The 20,519-nt window shown below is 39.3% G+C and overlaps 1 protein-coding gene across 1 annotated transcript; it reads right to left on the bottom strand.

Annotated features, from left to right (window-relative positions):
* Positions 1-14,469: 14,469 nt before the first annotated feature.
* Positions 14,470-15,822, bottom strand: LOC147888644 (expansin-B16-like). The gene is made up of 5 exons (XM_087392336.1): positions 15,693-15,822; positions 15,420-15,529; positions 15,132-15,328; positions 14,783-14,912; positions 14,470-14,664 (listed from the first exon to the last, which is right to left on the bottom strand). Exons 1-5 carry the CDS (start codon positions 15,820-15,822, stop codon positions 14,470-14,472), a joined length of 762 nt encoding a protein of 253 aa, XP_087248462.1.
* Positions 15,823-20,519: the final 4,697 nt, after the last annotated feature.

The following is a 20,519-nucleotide window of genomic DNA, read 5'->3' as shown; positions in this document are numbered from 1 at the left end:
AAATGTTGAGGATGCAATGTCTGCAGTTAATGTTCCATTGACAAATGTGAATGCAAGCTTAGAAGGTAAAGGAGAAGATGCAATGTCATTGTATGAAGCCAAGGTGCAGGAAGAAATCTTAGAAGGTAAAGGAGAAGACATAATGTCACGCTCAGAAATAATGTCAAAAGAGGTGATAACAAAAATAAGACTAGCAGTGATAATAGATTTGAAAGGGTTATTGCTCGAGCATTGTTTTTCAAAGTCAAATAAACATATGAGCTTGCACAATGGGAAGCATTGGCTTGTTCTCCGTCCTGGGTGTTTAGAGTTTCTACAATGGTTGCTCGATCACTACCATGTTGGCATTTGGTCCACTGGAGGAGAAAAGGGCATGGTGCAACACATGCTGGACACTTTGGAGCATCATGTTAACAGAAAGTTACATTTCTTCATGGTTTGGGGTGCGATGGCATGCCACAAGCATACAAAGAGTAGAATCATTCGACCAGATAGGATGAATGTGGAAGCGGAGTTTAAACCATTAATGAGAGTGTGGTGTTGTTTTAAAGAGGAATGCAAACCAGCAAGAACAGTGCTCATTGATGTTTCGCCTTACACGGGTTGTGTTAATCCAGCAGAAAATTGCATTTTCCCTACAAAATTTGATATAGATTGTGGTGATTCTATTTTGCTTCATGAGTTATTACCATACCTACAGATGCTAGATGATGCAGTAGATGTGCGCAGTGCCATCTCTTCTAACAGATTTGGTCAAGCTCCGATTGTCGAAGGGCATGATATGTTCTATTATTTTCAACCAGTGATCCTTGAATTCAAAGAAAAAAACAAAGAAGTTCTCGAAAGGATGAATGTCGAATCTCATATGTCTACTCGTAGTTCAAAAAAAGACACAGAGAAAGGTATTACTTCACCTATAACCAAAACTAGAGTGAGAGGGACTTGTCCTACTACAAGAAGTATGGTGCATGCTCAACATGTTACATTGAATGAAGAGGAAGAATGCATGCTAGGAAAAATTGCCAAAATGGGGCCATTGAAAGATAGTGAGGCAAAACGCTTTGCTATGGTTCTTGGATGCAAGGAAAGGGGAATCACTGCCGATGCTGCAAGGGCATTCTTAGCCAACTTAATTCGATTTTATTGTATAGACAACCCTTAGGGAATGTGAGTGATCTTGTTAATTAGAGTTGCAAACACAAATGCTCAACTAAAACATTTGTACCTACATTCTGATTTATATTTGGACACTATTTGGTTAGATTCGATTTTCAAAACATTATGTTTCAATTTGTTTTGTGAAAGAATTAATAGACGTTGAGTTAGTACCTTGTCCAAAAAATGCTATGTGCTTTATGATGTGAGTTTGTATTCCTCCACTAAAAGAATGATTCTTTGATTTTAAACATATGATAGGTGTTGCAGATTGTCCTGAAAAGTTGAAGAGCTATCTTATTACAAATTTTGATCCTGCATCCAATGGCTTATGGAAACATAAATTGCCCATACCCATTGAGCACGTGTTCGAAATGAATGGCATCCATTATGAAGTAAAGAAATCAACAATACCTGGGGCAGGATATGGTCTTTTTGTACATACGAGCATCAAGAAAAAACAAGATTTGATGGTATATAATGGTCCAAAGTATGATTATGATACTTGGAGATCTCTCCTCAAGTTTTTCCCAAGGATGAAGACTTATGGAATGTTTGAAGATCCATTCATTGAGCCATTGACAGATGTGAAATGTATTGTGGGAGATGTATTGTATGGAAACATTGCTGGATATATAAATAGCTCAATGTATTATAAAGAAAGAACAAATGTTATATTTGTATACATCCCTAAACTACCACCTTGGGCTCAAAAGTCACAAGGAAATTTGAGTGCCCATGGGTACATTACTGTGCAAACCATAAAGGATATCTCCTTCGGAGATGAGCTACTTTGTGAGTATGAATACTAGTATGGAATTGTTAATGATTATGTTAAACAATGTGGTGAAAAATTGGCTATGTGTCAATGGTTTTGATTATATTTAGTACAAGAAAGCAATTTAAAAAAAGGTTTTTATCAAGACCATGTCTCTGAGTTTCATGAGCTCTATTGTGATGGAGAGTTTCATGAGCTCTATTGTGATGGAACGGTGTTTTTGAACACCACATTTATATGATGGATGTCAAAGCTCTACCATAATCCTATTGCATATGTCAATACTGCAATTTATCAACATAGAAACATAAGCATTTGACATTAATTTTATACATCTAATATACCAAATAAAAATTGACAGCTGTTGCAAGTTTAATTTTGTTTTTGAAGACCACATTTATATGATGGATGTCAAAGATCTATAACAACCCTATTGCATATATCAATACTCTAATTTAATTTACTCCAATGAATCTTCCTAACGCAACATCTATAAATTGGTTTTTCTTTGTGGTTTCGATGCATACAAAACAACAAACATCTTTCTTTCACTAGTAAATCAACAAGTGTTTTGGCCATGGAGCCATGTTCACATCTATTAAGGCCTTTTGCCATAGCAACATACAGAAGATTTTTGCTTGGGTTTCTAGGAATTGGGAAAGTATTGTGCATGGTCTAGTCTCCCCCAACATAATTGAAACTTGGGTCCTCAATGGAGCTAATGTTTCAATAAAAAACATCAAATTTTACTTTTGAAGTGACTATATTTTATTTCGTGGGAATTGGGATTTTCCCAAATTCTCTAATATAGTGTTTAACAGCGTTTGATGCTCGGATACATGAAAATGCCACATATAATTGGCCATGACTGAATACCAGTGTCGCCAAGTACAGCCCCAAAACTAACAATGTTTGGCCCTGTGACTTATTGATTGTCATGCCAAATGCCAATCGGATAGGAAATTACCGTCTCCTTATGTCGAATGGAAGTTTAAGGTTGGTCGAAATGAATGTTATCCTTGGAATAAACATTCTATCACCAGCATTGTTACCAGTAATGATTTCAGCTTCTAACACTTTTGTGTGAAACTCTTTGCATATCAACCGTGTCCCATCTGAATGGATTTCTCCCCACAAAGAGCCCAAATATCATGTGTTCATGGCACATGCATCCTTATTATTTTCGCTTATGGCTTGAATGGACTTTAAAAGATTGTAATGACTTGAATGCTCAGTTGCATGGGTTGAAGCTCTCCCCCTTGTAAGTCGTTTCATTATATTAGCAGTGCGACGTTCGCAGCTAGACTTAAAACGCTTTGAAGGCAACTTGGGACCATGATTTGCTCCATGGGTTGAAGTCTCAGCCCTTGCAAAAACTTGATTTATCACATGAAGGCTATCTGGCTCAGGAAAAGATGACAACACAATGTCAGAAACTGCAGAGCCCTCCACCCTTGCAGCCCGCTTTATTGCTCGAAGGCTTTGTCGCCCATGGAAACCCGACTCCCCAAGATTTGAAACAATGGTAGAAGCCATTTCTGGAGCTGCATCCATAATAAAATACAAAAACCTTTTCAGGTATGTATTGGCTCAATTGTATAATTGGATCACACAGATTCCATAGAATAAACATGAGCAAAAATCAATTGGCATAGGAGGTAGATACCCAAAGATTGTAGCCCATCTCCTCTCAACAAAGAATTTCGAATCAAGTTAGATGGATTGAGATATTTGTGAATGAGCACTTGCCAAGCACTCGTGCAAATATTTTCCGATTCAAAGGCAGTAAGTTGCTTAGAGTGACCAAGGATATGGTGGTAGGAAGTAGAAATCATAGGATATATTAAAAGGAGAAATCGACATGGAGGGCACATGGCCCTAGCGTCTATTTCAAAAATCAAATCCCCCTAACCTCCCCTTGCCATGCATTAGCCTCCTCTACCCAACCCTAAATCTGAGACCTTAGTCCTAGTATGATCATCACCAAGCAATCTTACTGCAATCTTATTGTCTACTCATGAAGGTGTATCCAACCACATCATGGACTTATTTCACTTCTGTCCACCATTATATTTTGCTCTGTGTGTGTGTGTGTGTGTCTCTGTGTGTGTGTGTAGCCCCATCTATCATCCAATCGCCTCACATCTCGAGCTTAGTTCTCATGGATATAGTCCACATGACATGAAACATATTTGATGCTTTACTCTCATTGAGAAGCAAGGCTAGCTTCTCAAAACGAAACCTCCATTATCTTTTTGAAAAAAGATGGTTCTTAGTTCAATTTTCCCCTCCCAAGAATCTAAGCGTCCATGAATTACGATCAGAATGGTTTCATGAATGTAATAGAGAATTCATGAATTATCAGATCGGAATGGTTTCAATGATTTTGAAAATGTTTAAGATGCAAACACACACACACACACACAATGTCAATTGGAAAAAAAGTGATCACCTACCTGGATAAACAAAAGTTGTGGAGAGAAGCTAGTGCTAGTCCAACAATAAATTGAAGCACTTGCAAGAAAAACAACCCCAAAAAAAAGTAAAGCTAAGCGAACTGTACATCTCAAAAAAACCCGTAGCTAGAGGTGTTAACACATACACACATAATCTCTCTCTCTCTCTAAAAATGGCACGTACACTTCTATGCATGCTATAGATAGAGGCTAGAGGCACAAAAATACAAAACTTCACATGCCACTATCTCCCAAAATGCACGTAAGATTGGCGCTAGCATGTACCCTAACTTAAGGAATATGCTAAAATCAGTTAATTAGTTGAAGGGAAATGAGGATGTAGCATATGTGTCTACATGCAAGGTTGCACGATGGCGATTGATTGACCTATAGTAGGGTGCACACTACCTCTTTTCCTTCATCTCTCCTTGCTTGCTCAAATCTACCTTCTTTCATTCCTCCATTATCTTCATTTTCTTTCATCTCCTTTCCTTAGATATTCATGCCCTTTCATCTTCCCCTAGCATCGATCAACCCCTACACCTCTCTTTCTCTCTCTCTCTCAAAACCACATACAAAAATTCTATAAACCTCCTTCCCCTCTCTCTCTCTCTCCCTCTCTCACAAAAACACAAAAGCACACACACACACACACACACACACACACACACACAAACACACACTCTCTCTCTCACACACACATATAATCTCTCTCTCTCTCTCTCTCATAGAAATACGTAATGACATACACCCACATGTAGCTAGAGGTGTTAACACATACACACATAATCTCTCTCTATCTCTCTAAAAATGGCACGTACACTTCTATGCATGCTATAGATAGAGGCTAGACGCACAAAATACACACAAAAAAAACCCGTAGCTAGAGGTGTTAACACATACACACACACACAACACACACACACACACATACACACACACACAATTGATTAGATATACATATAGCTTGTAAGGATTATAAACGTTATGTTTTTACATTTGTGTGTGAATGTGAGCGCCATGCAAGATTTGTGAATGCGAGAGAGAGAGAGAGAGGGGGGGGGCGAGGGGTTTATCAAATGACTAACCCCACTGCCTCTGGAAATGTGTATCTCAACACACACACACACACACAAAACCATAGCTAGAGAGAGAGAGACTGAGAGAGAGAGAGAGAGAGAGAGAGAGAGAGAGAGAGAGAGAGGGTTTATCAAATGACTAATGACATTATCTCTCGAAATGCACATCTCAACACACACACACACAACACACACACACACATACACGCGCACACAACACACACACACACACACACACACAATTGATTAGATATACATATAGCTTGTAAGGATTATAAACGTTATGTTTTTACATTTGTGTGTGAATGTGAGTGCCATGCAAAATTTGTGAGTGCGAGAGAGAGAGAGAGAGGGGGGGGGCGAGGGGTTTATCAAATGACTAATGCCACTGCCTCTGGAAATGTGTATCTCAACACACACACACACACACAAAACCAGAGAGAGAGAGAGAGAGAGAGAGAGAGAGAGAGAGAAAGAGAGAGAGAGGGGGGGGAGGGGGGAGGGGGAGGGTTTATCAAATGACTAACGACACTATCTCTCGAAATGCACATCTCAACTCACACACACAAAAAAAAAACCCGTAGCTAGAGGTGTTAACACATACACACATAATCTCTCTCTATCTCTCTAAAAATGGCACGTACACTTCTATGCATGCTATAGATAGAGGCTAGAGGCACAAAAATACACACACAAAAAACCTGTAGCTAGAGGTGTTAACACATACACACACACACAACACACACACACACACATACATGCACACACATACACACACACACAATTGATTAGATATACATATAGCTTGTAAGGATTACAAAACTTCACATGCCACTATCTCCCAAAATGCACGTAAGATTGGCACCAGCATGTACCCTAACTTAAGGAATATGCTAAAATCAATTAATTAGTTGAAGGGAAAGGAGGGTGTAGCATATGTGTCTACATGCAAGGTTGCATGATGGCGATTGATTGACCTATAGCAGGGTGCACACTACCTCTTTTCCTTCAAGAAAATCTCTCCTTGCTTGCTCAAATCTACCTTCTTTCGTTCCTCCATTATCTTCATTTTCTTTCATCTCCTTTCCTTAGATATTCATGCCCTTTCATCTAATTCCCCTAGCATCGATCAACCCCTACACCTCTCTTTCTCTCCCTCTCTCAAAACCACATACAAAAATTCTATAAACCTCCCGCCCCTCTCTCTCTCTCTCTCCCTCTCTCACAAAAACACAAAAGCACACACACACACACACACATACACACACACAAACACACACTCTCTCTCTCTCACACACATATAATCTCTCTCTCTCTCTCTCTCTCTCTCTCTCTCTACTACACATGCTTAAAAACCATCTTGATGGATGATCCAATGCAAGAGAAAGATAAGTGGAAGAGGGGGGCGAGAGAGAGAGAGAGAGAGAGAGAGAGAGAGAAAGAGATTGCAACACGTCCACTATCTCTCGGAATGCAAAATAAACTCGCTTAGCAGACCGATCAACTGCAAGTAAACCATAGCAAATCGACCTGGCAATACAAATGATTGTTGAAGGAATCGTCCACCAAGACGTCGAGCTGAGGATGTCTACTTCAAGTCTGGACACAGGAGCAGAGGATGTTTGCTGGAGCCTACTGGTGTACATGAACTGAGGACGTGAAGTCCTTGGAGCTGGCTGCTGGTCAACAGAACTGCTGGAGGTCGAGATATGGAGCGGATCAGGAGCTGCTGGAGGTCGAGATATGGAGCGGATCAGGAACTGCTGGAGGTTGAGATATGGAGAGGTACAAAAGGTTGCACAAAGGTGGCGATCGATATCTTCTATACTTCTATACTATCTATTATGGAGGTGGCGATCGATATCTATCTGTTGGAGGTGGCGATCGATATCTATCTACTAGAGGTTGAGATATGGAGGTCGAGATCTATCTACTGGAGGTCAAGATATGGAGCGGATCAAGAGCTACTGGAGGTCAAGATATGGAGCGGATCAGGAACTGCTGGAGGTCGAGATATGGAGAGGTACAAAAGGCTGCACAGGAGGTGGCAATCGAAATGGCACTATCGAGAGAAACAGAGGATGAGCAAGCTGTCGAGCAAGCTGTCGAGGATGAGCAAGCTGTCGAGGCGCTGGAGAAGCAATGGCGGGAGTCGATATGCTCAGCGGGAGACTCGCGCGATGGAGGCTGGAGGAGACGGGAGGCGTTGTTGAAGACGAATTCATGGCGTGATGGCTCCGACGGCTCCAAAGCATTCAACACTCCCAGCTCCCTCCGAGCTCGACACGTGGCTCCAAGGTTTGCTCTCCGAGCTCCCTCTGAGCTCGACACGTGGCTCCAAGGTTCGCTCTCTCCCTCCATAATAGATAGTATAGAAGGAGGATGTAGAAGACATAGCAAGTGAAGAAGAATATGATGTAGACTAATCTCTCAATAAGATGAGTCATGAAAATATGACTCTATTGCAGCAAATTGGAAGTTCATTCACCGCTATGTTGTTAATTCGACAACAACCTCATTTTTTTGAATTTGGTGAAGAAGAGATTTTAATCCTCTTGAATCCTAAGAAAGAGGTTAATGTCAAAGTCATTACAACCATCATCAAGTTTGATGCAGCCTTGGCTTTATACTTTGCTTATTTTGATTAAACCCAAGAAGCTAATACTTTTTTTATATATATAGTAATGTTATAGCAAATTTTCCTCAAAATATACAAAGCATTTCATATATGCTCGATCCTCTTATTTCGGAAGTGCTTAGCAACAAAGAAGAAACCATAGAGGATGTTTGCAAGTGGTTGAAGCATGTTCCTATGAATGAGGCACGAGTTATCTTTACAGCATATTATGAGAAGCAAGCATCAAACCCTACTTGTTTTTTCTATTGCATTGCTAGAATTGTCTCAAACACAGTAATTATTCTTTATTGATAATGCAGCTCACATTGGAGTTTGGTAGTCGTGGACATCTTTGCTAAGAAGTGCTTCTTTGCCAACTCAATGACATCCATCCATGGCACTGTGTTAGAGTAAGTATAGACTACACTTGTTGTCACTTCTTGACATGTAGATTGATATGCAATGCACATATTCACTATTGTTATATGTTTTGATGTGCAGATCGGCTCGAAAGTTAGTAGGTGCTATCGACAGAGTAATGCAGCAATGTGACTTGGCACAACAAATAGAGTATATAACATGTCAGGTATCACATCAAGAGGATAGCCACATCTATAATTGTGGATGGAGGGTGGGCTACAATTGCTTTTTGGTACTTGGTCAAATTTTTTAGATACAAAATGACATCACGCTGTCAACATATACGGATTTGCATCTCTATGCATTTATAACATGTACCATTCGAGCAATCATTAAGGGTGACATTATGGACCCTCCCACAAGGCAAATAGATAATGGCTCAGAGGAGTGTGAAATGAATGCCATCAAAGAGTCAAAGGGGATAGAAGACCTCAACTCTACAAACATGGCTTCATTGGAAGAATTGGGAAGCTCTTTTAATGTTAGGGTTATGATTCAACATAGACCTCAGTATCTTGAATTTGGGGGAGAGGAGATTTCAATCCTCTCTAGAGCTTCAAATGAGGTCAATAACAACATTATGATGGCCATTCTCAGGTTTGATACAAACTTTTTCTCTGCTTGATAATTCAATATTTTGATTAAATCTAATAAGCTAATATTCATTTATTTGTTGGTGCAGTATACTTATCTCACGATTTTGTAGAGCCATACAAAACCGTGTGTATATGTTGGATTACCTCCTTTCTCCTATACTTAGCGATAACAAAAAGACGATAGCCGATGTTTGTAAATGGTTACAGCCTTTATATTTACATGGCATGCGACTCCTATCTATGGCATATCATGAGATGATCATGGCAACCTTTATTTTCATCTTATACTGGCAACATTGTGTTAAATAATAATGGTTATTAATTATTCATGTAGGGAACATTGGACTCTAGTGGTTTGGGACCTTGAAGACAACTATTGTTGGTTTGTCAACTCGATTGCAGGCTTTCATGGCTCAGTGCAAACCTAGTATTCTATTAATCTGTTGTTACTTCTATATTATGTATCTTATGTAATAGACACACTAAGTTTTTTTAATATGTCATGATGAGTAGGTCGATTGAGAAGTTGGTATCTGCTATCAGAGAAACAGGACAGTACAAAGACTCGCTAGACTTCCAAAAGCGTTTAGTAGTAGAGCACGACGATGGGCATAGTTGTGGGTGGAGAGTTGCCTATAACTGCATGTTGATTTTCAAAGAAATTTTATCACTTAAGCCACAGGTCTCATCGGAAGACTCTTTGGAGCTCAAATATTCAGAGGAGGATATACAATTGTTTAGGGCTGAAATCATTCGAGACCTAATTGCTGCCATTAGAATACAACGTGCAACTGAAGCAATATCAAAGCTTGCATTTAAGGAAGAGGAGACTGAGTCTACTATGAAATCACTGCACACTACAGAAGAAGTAGAGACTCAGTGTACACCTACAGCACCACAGCCTCCACTAGAAGCATCAGAAGAGTTGCCACAGCCTCTGCTTGCATTCAAGGAAGAGGATACTGAGTCTACTCTGAAAGCACTACATATTACAAAAGAAGTAGAGACTGAGTGTACATCTAGAGCACCACAACCTCCATTGGAAGCACCAAAAGAGATGCCACAGTCTCCACTAGAAGCATCAGAAGAGTTGTGATGCATGTATGATGTTGTGTTTATATATATGCATGAGGAGCATATTCTCATGATGTTGTTTATTCCATAAATATCATGGTTGACATTTATTTGTTGCAATTTATGAATCATGATGTAGTTTTTGTTGATTATACACCAATTTGTGACTTATTACTTAAGTGGCATTTAGTCATGATATTTATATATTTATTTTATGCACACAATTTTATGATATGAATGTGTGATGATGTGATTATTTGGAAATATAACCTTCTGTGATGAGAATTTTGATATGAATATGTGATGATGTAATATTTATAATATCTTTCACTCCAAAGTATCAATTCCCAATGCTCCACTCACTTAAAGTACAGCATTCCCAATGCTCTGCAAAATTTTATTCAGTTGGACAGTCTCGACTCACTTAAAGTGGAGCATTTCCAATGCTTCTCTCACTTTATTCCAACCCTTATCCTTATCATAGCGAACACATCGTGCCTTAGTGCACTTGTATTCTTCCATCGTAGTCCTTCCACAAACACTCTCTTATTTCTTACATCGTAGTCCTTCTGATTAACTTGTATTCGTCTTTCACTTTACGTCTTCCCTCACTTTCTATCACTCTAAGGAGGGGCAGCTCACTGTGCATCCCTCGCTATCAGTGCCTTACTCTCCTTCTCCCACTTTCCCTTTAAGACAATGACTAGTTACTACCCGACTTCATTTACTGAACTCAACTTCTACCTTAGATCTCTTTTGTATGGACCAATGAAGGGAAAATCATTCGAGGAGGATATGTTACACACATGGCTGAAAGCTGTATTGAAAAAAATGGTGAAGATGAGGAAAGCCAAGAGAGAAAAGAAGAGTTGTTGAATGCTCACAAGTCGGCAGAAGATTCGAAACAAGTTGTGAGGAGAGTCTGTGAGGAGATTTGCGATGCCAGCCCTGGTTACGCATGGCTTGCAACTTTAAAGTCTTCTTGTTTTCATGAAGCCAATGCCATAGTATGCACTTTTGAGGACATATGCTCTCTCTAATGACTTAATAGTCAAGTGATGGAAATTTAATTCCATAGAGACTTATGTGTTTTCTAAAGTAACTACAATTCCACAAAGACTTTTTAGTTCTCTAATGTAAAGTTATAATAGACAAGAGAGACAAAGATGAGATCTTCTATTCTGAGCTAATGGAAGGTGTTTTTTAACACCATATGGCTTTGAGTTATATGATCTACTTCTTGTACAAATGTGTCATGCTTTTTTTTAAATGTACTCTAGTTTTAATAACATGTCACGCCATTTTTTCTAATTTGATTTTTTAAAATCTTACTTTTTGTCTCTTTTAACAATGTGATGTCCTCTTTTTTAATGTACTCTAGTTTTAATAACATGTCACGTCATTTTTTCTAATTTTATTTTTTAAAATCTTACTTTTTGACTCAAAGTTTTGTTTTATAAGAGCCTCTTTTTTTTAAATGCTTTATCCAAAATTATCTCACAAACTGAATTTGGACAGTGCACCAGTCCAAAATTAATGAAATAGGTGTTAATAGCATATGAGAGCCTAGAGAAGAACATATAGTTGTATGGGGTTAACTAGCTTCATCAAGTGTGGGGATCTTAGGGGAGGGAGAGAGAAAGAGTTTAAACTTTCCAAAGATTGGGCTTGGTGTGGTTTTTAGTTATGACTCTTGTTAGCATATACAAGTGAAGATCCACCCATGACTTATTTGACAAAAGTACAATTTAGTTACTTTTTTAGTTAGAGCATGTAAAAGCCCAAGGTTAATGTATAATCACTCAAATATAAGGTTGCTTAGCCAAACATACTATAGTGTAAGCTTATACTTAGTCTCCTAGGCATTCCCTATGTAAAAATCCCATATAACATGTGTGGTTGCTCGGTGTTTACAGTCCCCTTATATCCCCAATGTACATATATTTTTATTCCACAAGAAAATAAAACCCCTTATATTGAATGCACATGCTACCTTACAACTTAGTAAACTCCCTAGGACTTAGTCAATTTATAGCTGGCATTCATGCCTTATACAATGTTTAGTTTCAGAATCACCTTTTTCCTCCCTCTAAATTCTTACCCTAGGATATAAGCCTAACTAGTTTCTATTTAGGTCATAATAAAATATATTCGACAAGTGTGAAGAAACCTTTTACAATACAAGCCATAATGATCCTTTGTAATAACATCTTTTTTGAGTATCTATATTTTAGTCTAGTAAGTATTACGTGGGGAGATTTGAAAGATGGTGAAATAGTAGTAAATATTTTCTCATTGTGCCTTCTCATATGCATTTTTTTCCAAAAGATAGAGTAGTAAATTATTTGGTTTCATCTTGCTCCTTTTTTGCATTTTTCTTCGAAAAAGTGATATTTGCGCCTTTGTACATTCTTAAAGGCATGGATCTTCATTCTTCTCTTATAGTATTGAACTATTTCTCTTACTTCCACTCTTTAGCTTTTGCAGTGAGAGAGAGAGAGAGAGAGAGAGAGAGAGAGAGAGAGAGAGAGAGAGAAAGACAACAATGCGAGACAAGGATGCTATGTGTGAGCAAAATTTAAGGATTTGGAAGGGCTTTAATTAGTTTGAATTGAATCAATTTAAACATTTGCCATCTAAAAAGCTCAATCAATTAATGATTTTTTCTTAATCATTGGTTAATAAGTTTATACAACATGGTATTTATTACTACCTTGTGCTAATATTACTTGTATAGTCTAATATTGGAAAGGAGGAGCACATCCAATCCTTACCTTTGAGTCAAAAGATGAAAGAACTTAGGTTGTCAGACAATCGAATAAGCTGAAAGGATTAAGCGTGTGGATGTCGAACTCACAAAAGCTCAGCTAAAGACTAAGACCTCGGAGCTTGCAAAGGTAAAGGCGGCTAGAAAAGAAGGAAAATAGCTTGTCTTTCGAGATGGCAAGGCTTTTATTAGAGACCCTAAAGCCAAGAACAAAGATCCTCAGTCTATCTGATACATATGATTTGCTTTTCGCTCTGTCTCAGTTTCCTGTTGTTCATCTTTATTAGTTGAACAAGTTATATATATGCTGGAAGTAATATAAAACTTTTTTTTTCTTTATTTCTTTTTTTAAATTGCTTGTATATGATATACCATGCAATGAAATGAGATAACACTTAGTATATCATTGGATTAGAGAGATTCTTAGGAGATTTAAATTGGTGACAAGTTTGAAACATATTTTCAAAATAAGAAATGTCTTATAAAGATCCCACGCACAAGCTTTAACCGCTTCCTTCAAGAAACATAGTTTTCTTAAGCGATGGAGCACAATGGGTTACATTTACACTTGCCTATTGCTTGTCATAGGTTCCTAAGAATTTAGATAGGAATTTAGAGAGCCACACAAGAAATACATGGTAGACAAAGATCAATTACTTGGAAGAGAAAATGCTTGTTATACTTTATAGGCGTGATGTGTGCATTCGAAAATAGTTAGCTTGAATTGAATCAATTTAAACATTTACTATCTCCAAAGTCATTCTATACCTCCTTTCAAACATGGTATTTCTTACCATGGAATGAAATGAGATGCCACTTACTATCATCTTGGCAAACTCATTGGAACATGTTGGCTATTAGAGAGATTCTTAGGAGATTTAAATTCATTTCAAGGTTGAAACATAGTTTTTAAATAATAAACATTTTATAAAGATGATTGCAAAAATTTTGACCACTTCCTTTGGAAACATTTAAGTTTTCTTAAGAGATGCAATGGAGCGTGCTTGTGCTGGGCTCCTACGAATACAGATAGGAGTTTGGAAAGCCACACAGGATATTCATGGAAGACAAGAGATCACTTGGGAAGAAGGAAGAGAAAATGCGTGTCATACTTTTTATGGTCGGCATGTGTGCATTCGACAACAGCTCATAACATATGTAGAAGATCCTTTTGCAATCTTTTTCATGACCATAATGGTCGTCCATTTCTTAACAGTCCACAAGATAAGACGTAGAAGATCGTTTTTCCAATCTTCTTCAAGTACTGAGAAAATATACTCGACAATTAAGGTCGTTCACTTCTTTGCTGCATCAGGCCTACGTTAGTAAGCTCGTGCTGAGCAACTGACAACGGCCACCGTCCTTCTACAAGGCGGGCAGTCAGATGGAGTCGGTAACCTGGCGATGCAACTCCAGAACGTCTTTCTACTTGGTAAATTTTCAGTCTAGCGGGTGCGGATTAACCATGATACATACTTCTGGCGGACTTTATAGTATATACGTATGGGCTGCCAGGCTTAATAGACATTACACTGGGAAGTTGACGTTCGAACTGTATGTCGTTCCTGGCGACCAGTTCTCCGGAATGACATTGTATGCAGAAACCGTAGCACCCGAAGAAGATGTCACCCGAATTGAGAAAGGTCCGCTTAAGGGCCCGGAATTCAAACACCAATACGCCCCCCAGAGTTGATACATCTCCTGCCATTCGCCTGAACTCGCCTGCAAACAACAACGAACCACCGCCCGGAATGATCCAAAGTGCCTTATCTCATTAGCTCACAAGCGCTGCGAACTCTACTCTGGGTATGGCAAGACGCGGTATAGAGTCTCCTCTCACCTGCATAAGCTGGACCTTTGAGAGGTCGCCGTCTCCGTCTTCATATCTGACCAAGACTGAAAACCAGTAGTTCGTTGCTCCTTGGTTAACTTGAAACTCGAGGGACGTTCCAGGGTAGTTACAAGGAACCCTGCAGCATTTGTTGTATTTGGTATAAGCAGGCGGCCGCGTCGAGCACGCGTATAGAGCTAGTCCGTGCAGTACAGCATACGTACAGAAGCTCGCATAATTGCATAAAAATTAGACAACAAGCTAGCAAAAGAATTGATACAATGGCAACGCTTTGTACACATTGTCGTTCGTCAAAGCAATCGGACGCTATAATCTAGAGCAGGTCGAGAGCAGTTACCGTCTGTAAAGTATTTGGACTACCCCGGTATTGAGAAGGCTCGCCGTTTCTCCAGAGGTGGAAGCCATCCCGCTAAATGCAGTACCACTAAGGTCAAAATGTGTTCTCCCGGAGGCGCAGTACCCACCAGGACATTCGTCTGTTATGACGACTGTCACAGGGGTAGAAGAACAAATTGTTCCAGCCATGCATTTCACCTGCGAGGTCGATCGATACGTCAGGTAAGAGCTGTAAAATTGGCGTTGCAGCTTCGGAACTAGACGATGGTCAGCGCAGCTCCTTCCTCACCTGGTAACAAGCACCACATCCTTGTCCGTTTTTGAAAAGAACAGGGCTGCCTGCGGCTACGTTGGAACCATAAGGAGTGTTGGGAAGGCTTCCATAACCGCAGGCTCCACCTGCCATGATCACAACAAACAAAAAAAATCACTGCACGAACAAATCTTTGCTATATGGAAACGTAATTGTAGGCTACAGTTTGAGACCCCGGTGCACACAACGTCACACGCCCACCAGCATTTCTCACAAGGCTCATGCAAGAGAGAGGAGATAGCAACTTACCATCTGTGCCAGCGCCATTCGGGCTGCCATACCACGTAGCAGTGGCGGGCTGCCAGTCAGACTCGTTAGAATAAGTAGACGAGCTGGACGTGGGGTAAAGAAGGGAGGCTGCAATAGCCAAGAAGCACATTGATCTAATTACAAGTGCCATGAGAGAAAAGGCTAGGTGGAGCGTAAACCGAAAGGGTTAGCTAGCAAAGGAGGGAAGGCAAGTATGAAATGAAGAGTGAGGAAGACTGCGGATATATAATGAAGAAAGAGTGCGATTCAAAAAGCCGATAAATCATAGAGGGTGATGCCACGAGTCGGTGGTAATAAGAAAGAGCAAAAAGTCGGGGGCCGGGGCTGAAGGAGGCGGGAGGCATCCCGAGGGGGAACTGGCCATAACTGTCAACTGTTACAGGGACAAAAAGTCTGAGCGAGCAGAGGAGGGGGGGACTGAATATATGTTTGAAATGCAAGAGGCCAAAAGAAGAGCTCAGAGCGAGCAATCAACGGAGAAGAAGGTGGTTCATGGGAGAACACGTCTGTATGTGTTTGTGTGGGTATTTGTGTTTTGTGTCGCTTTGTGGGTGTCGGTAGCCCAATCACCGGATATTGGAATTTGGCACAACCCAAAATATGTACATTGGCACAATCCAAGGCTTTCCTAGTTTAGAGGGGGCTTTCAATATTTAAAAGTCTCATCTCCCACATTAGTTTACTATATAACAAGATGAATTCCATTCATGGGGCCTGCCCGTTTCGAATGTTATTCTCATTTTATTGTAGTTTCACGTCGATGGTAGTCTAGATGAGTGAATGGTCGCACCAATAAATGAAGTTAGTTCCAGTGTCTCTTTCATTTATTTCTTGTGTCTCTGTTGTCACTTGTCACTCCATTCATTTGTCCAAATGTGGTCGATTCTAGAGTTGTGGATTGTTATGTTTGTGTGGATGATTTGACGCAGTTTGTTTGTTGTCATGAATCATTGTTATTGTGATGACTCATGATTTTGTTTGTTCAAGTCGATGTTAAAATCTCCAACAATGTAAGTAATGCTTCGATTTTGTGTAAATGGCATGATTGTTTGTAGTCCTTTAATGAGTATTGTAGCTTTTGTTCTTACATGTTTGTAGACATTGACTATAATTATTTCTTGTATTGCTTTTGTTTGGAATACTGTGAGTTGGCATTCAGCCCCTCCTTGGATGTAGTAATCTTGTTTTATAAGTCTTATGTCTAGCTTGTAGTATGTTGTGGTGCCTACTCTGTCTTCCTTAACAATGTGTTTGAAACCTCTTATGGCCTATTGCTATTTTTCATGTGTGTCTCTTGTAGGCAGAGTATTGTTGCAGACATGATGCTTGGCAACTTTGAATAGGCTTTGAATGTCTTATTTGTAATTGTGTATCGGTCTTGTGTTAAATGATTAAATGACATTTTGTTGGTTCGACATGTTGGAGAAGTCAATTTGTTTTAGTTTACATGGTGAGTCTTTTCTTAGGCTACTTATCTCATTTAGTACTATTGGTTCAAATATTTTGTAGTAGGAAAAGGTTTTTGGATCTTTAACTCTTGAGCGTGCTGTATAAATAAGCCCATGTGACTTAATGCCTGATGGGTCAAATGGCAGTGAGTCCATTGAAAGTCCTTGCGAACGATGTATTGTTCTTGTTGATGTGGGTTGTTGATGTGGGTTATATTGGAAACTATGTTCATGTGATTGTGTTCAAGTTGTTTCTTCCTATTTGGAATTCAGGTTGGATCTGACTCAATGAGGTCCATGTTTGTGATGTGTTATTGGCATTGATCTTTGCATGCCTTAGTCTTGCATGCTTTCCAATCCTGATGTCATTGAATTGTACCCTGAGTACTAGTTTTGTCTTATGTTTAGTGTAGTGCATGAAAATTCCATCAGGCCCATTTATGAATCCATCTTGAATGTCTAGATTCCCAGAGCAAATCTCCATAATCATGTCCACCTTCAGTTGTAACAGTGAGTCACGAAAAATGACAACGAGTCATGAGTTATCGTTTGCAACAGGCTATCTTCTTGTTTTACTTGGCCTAAATATTGTTCAATTTTAGAAAGTTTGGAAACCTTAAGAATAACTATTTTCATAACTTTTACAAGATAAGCTTATTTTTAGAATTGATGTAGAAAATGCACGTATCACAAATTCAAGTCAAATTAGAAAATTGGAAAAGTGAAGTTCAATGATAAGATCTAATATTCTACAAATCTTTTAATAATTCATGCATGTCTATGTAGTGTATAATGCATTCATCAATTAGAATAAAAAAGATCACATGTTTTTTTCTTCTAAAAGAAACGAGCTACCAAAACAAAATATTGCTCACATTTCACCATGAAATCTTTACAAACCATCAATAAAAAGATAGTGACAACATCTTGTGAAGAAGATAATGAGACTCATGAATAACACAAATGTTTCTGAGTAACATGAGTAATGGTCAAGAAAGTGAGAAATTATATCCTAATGAGACTCATTAACATGAGTAATGGACAAAAAGGCAAGAAATCCTATTCTATCATTGGATGTTCTTCTTCTTCTTGGTGTGCATCTCCCTCTTGTTGCTCAAGATTAGCATCAAGAGTATTGGTTACTATTTCATCCTCCTCATTAATAGCATCTGGTTTATAATCATGTAGATCTACAATCTCCCCAATATCTTGTTCACCAATGGGAGGTTGAGGCTCTCCAGAAGCATAAAAAAACCTTGGATCAGACTCTAGAGTCTTCATTCCCACTTCTTGGCACTCATCTGGCAGCTCTCCTAGTGTCGTCACTCTTTGTTCAATAAATTGTACATGTAAGGGGTCACACTCAACAACAACAACATTTCTCCCCCTCTTTAGAGCACTAACAATTACGGTGCTTGTTCCGACAAACAAGTCCATTATCCATTCTCCCTTAATTGAAAGAAGGTCAATTAAATCCATCATCAAAAGCTGAGGCTTTTGATAATGATTAATTATGCCTGTTAATTTACCACTCATATTGTTGAACTTTTTGCAAACGCTAGCTCTCTCAAACACATTTGTATGAGTTGGTTTCATGGCAAAATTATATGTCCCTTGAGCTCTTAATCTAGATGGAGAGTGAAAACCAATCATTGCAAACTCACATGCCCAAGAAAGTCGATCAAGTTTGTCCCCATGGATGTTGGGTTTAGTCTTTTTAGTGTGGGGGTTAAAGGTCACTGTGCCTTAACCCCGGTTATGTACAATACTCAAACACATATATAAATGAATGAAAAAGAAGATTAGGGTGGTTCTGCACCCACCAAAACTTGTGTGGCTCTATGTCTCTCTCTCTCCCTCTTCCGTTCTTGCTTCCGTTGAGAGCACTCTCAACTGGTATCAGAGCCCGGGTGATCTAGCTAAGCGTGCGTGAATGCTTGAAGCTCAGTAGCTCTGTGGGAGGAAGGAGAAGCTTTGTGGGAAGCTTTGTGGGTGACTTTACTTGCATCCGAGTGTGCAGAGACCTTGGAGGAACCTTTGGAAAAGTCACTTTGGCTTTACGAAGTGGTTTTGAGAGCCTGTTAAGAGCTTTCAAAGAAAAAGTCGTTTTTTGAGCTTTTGCCTGTTCCGTTCGATGACAGAGACTCCGTATTGACTTGTAGAGGCAACTATTGCTTGCTTTTGGTGTCCACATTACTTCAGGATCCTGAAAACACCTTCATTCCTGAATCTGGGATCATTTCATTGGATTTCTGAGTCATTGTGTCAGTTCCTGCGTTTTTTGCCCGGGTGTTGGAACTCAAGTTTGGAGCAACCATTTACAGATCTGTCAGTTCCGTGGACTCAGGAGGTTCTAAAACTTCTATGTTGCTCATCATTCGCACTCCGGTGGAGTTTACAAATAGCTCTGTTTCAAAAAACGTTTTTCAGTCCATGTGTTGGACCCAGTGATTGAGACCACGGTTTCCAAAACCGTCTGTCCCATTGCGTTCCGGACGCCCAAAGACCCCTACCTATCAGTTCTTGCGTGATTCGGTGGAGGATTTTCAGAGTTATAAATCTCTGTGTATTCGATTTCGTCTCTCTGTTATGCATTTTTCATACTAAGGTTTTGAAACCTTAGATTTATGCCACATGGCAGTGGATAAGTGTTGACTCCCATTTCTCACTCATCGGTTGGGATTTTGGAGTTCTGGCAGAAGAGAGATATTTGCAGATTTTCTTGCTGAGTCCGATTATGCAATGGCGCCCATGTTTTGAGGCATCTCAGGTTCTATTTTTAGTAGCGCTCATTACTGTGGGACTATGATTTCTTGAGCATACCTTATGCAGATCACTCTGGTTGCAGTTTGAGCAGTGTGCGCTCATTCGTGGTGTGCATTGGGTTGCAGTGGATGATTTATATGCCATTTTGATGCATTGCAGTCCTTGTTGGATGCGCTGATAGGCCCAAATTGCCTTGTGGGATGCTATTTTTTATGGACGCTTTGCACATGGATGCTATTTTATGCTGAGAGATAGCTTTGACATGTCAGTGTGAAATGGCCTTTTAGAAGAGAGAGAAAATACGAATAATGTGAAAGGAATCATAGTCCCACGGTAATGAGCGCTACTAAAAATAGAACCGGAGATGCCTCAAAACATGGGCGTCATTAAAACCTGAGATGCCTCAAAACATACGTTGCCCATGTTTTGAGGCATCTCAGGTTCTATTTTTAGTAGCGCTCATTACCTTATGGATTCAAAAAAGTGTTGCTCTTATATGAACATTGAATGTAAAGCATGTGAAAGAATATATTTATTCCTTTTCACACTGACATTTCTCATGCAAGTATCCATATTTTCTTGCTTTTGTAGA

Source organism: Dipteris shenzhenensis, chromosome 21 (assembly GCF_047967505.1).
Source record: "Dipteris shenzhenensis isolate YYH24624 ecotype China chromosome 21, Dip_SZ_1.0, whole genome shotgun sequence".
Taxonomy (NCBI): domain Eukaryota; kingdom Viridiplantae; phylum Streptophyta; class Polypodiopsida; order Gleicheniales; family Dipteridaceae; genus Dipteris; species Dipteris shenzhenensis.
The sequence above is the reverse complement of the archived record's forward strand: the minus strand, read 5'-3'. Positions and strand labels throughout refer to the sequence as shown.

Bases quoted from the DNA above. Each gene is read 5' to 3' on its own strand.
- LOC147888644 (XM_087392336.1), bottom strand. From the start codon at position 15,822: ATGTGCTTCTTGGCTATTGCAGCCTCCCTTCTTTACCCCACGTCCAGC. The intron at 14,913-15,131 runs GTAACTGCTCTC...CAAATGCTGCAG, and splicing joins GTCCAAATACTTTACAGACG to GGTTCCTTGTAACTACCCTG. The intron at 14,665-14,782 runs GTGAGAGGAGAC...TGTTGTTTGCAG, and splicing joins CAAAGGTCCAGCTTATGCAG to GCGAGTTCAGGCGAATGGCA.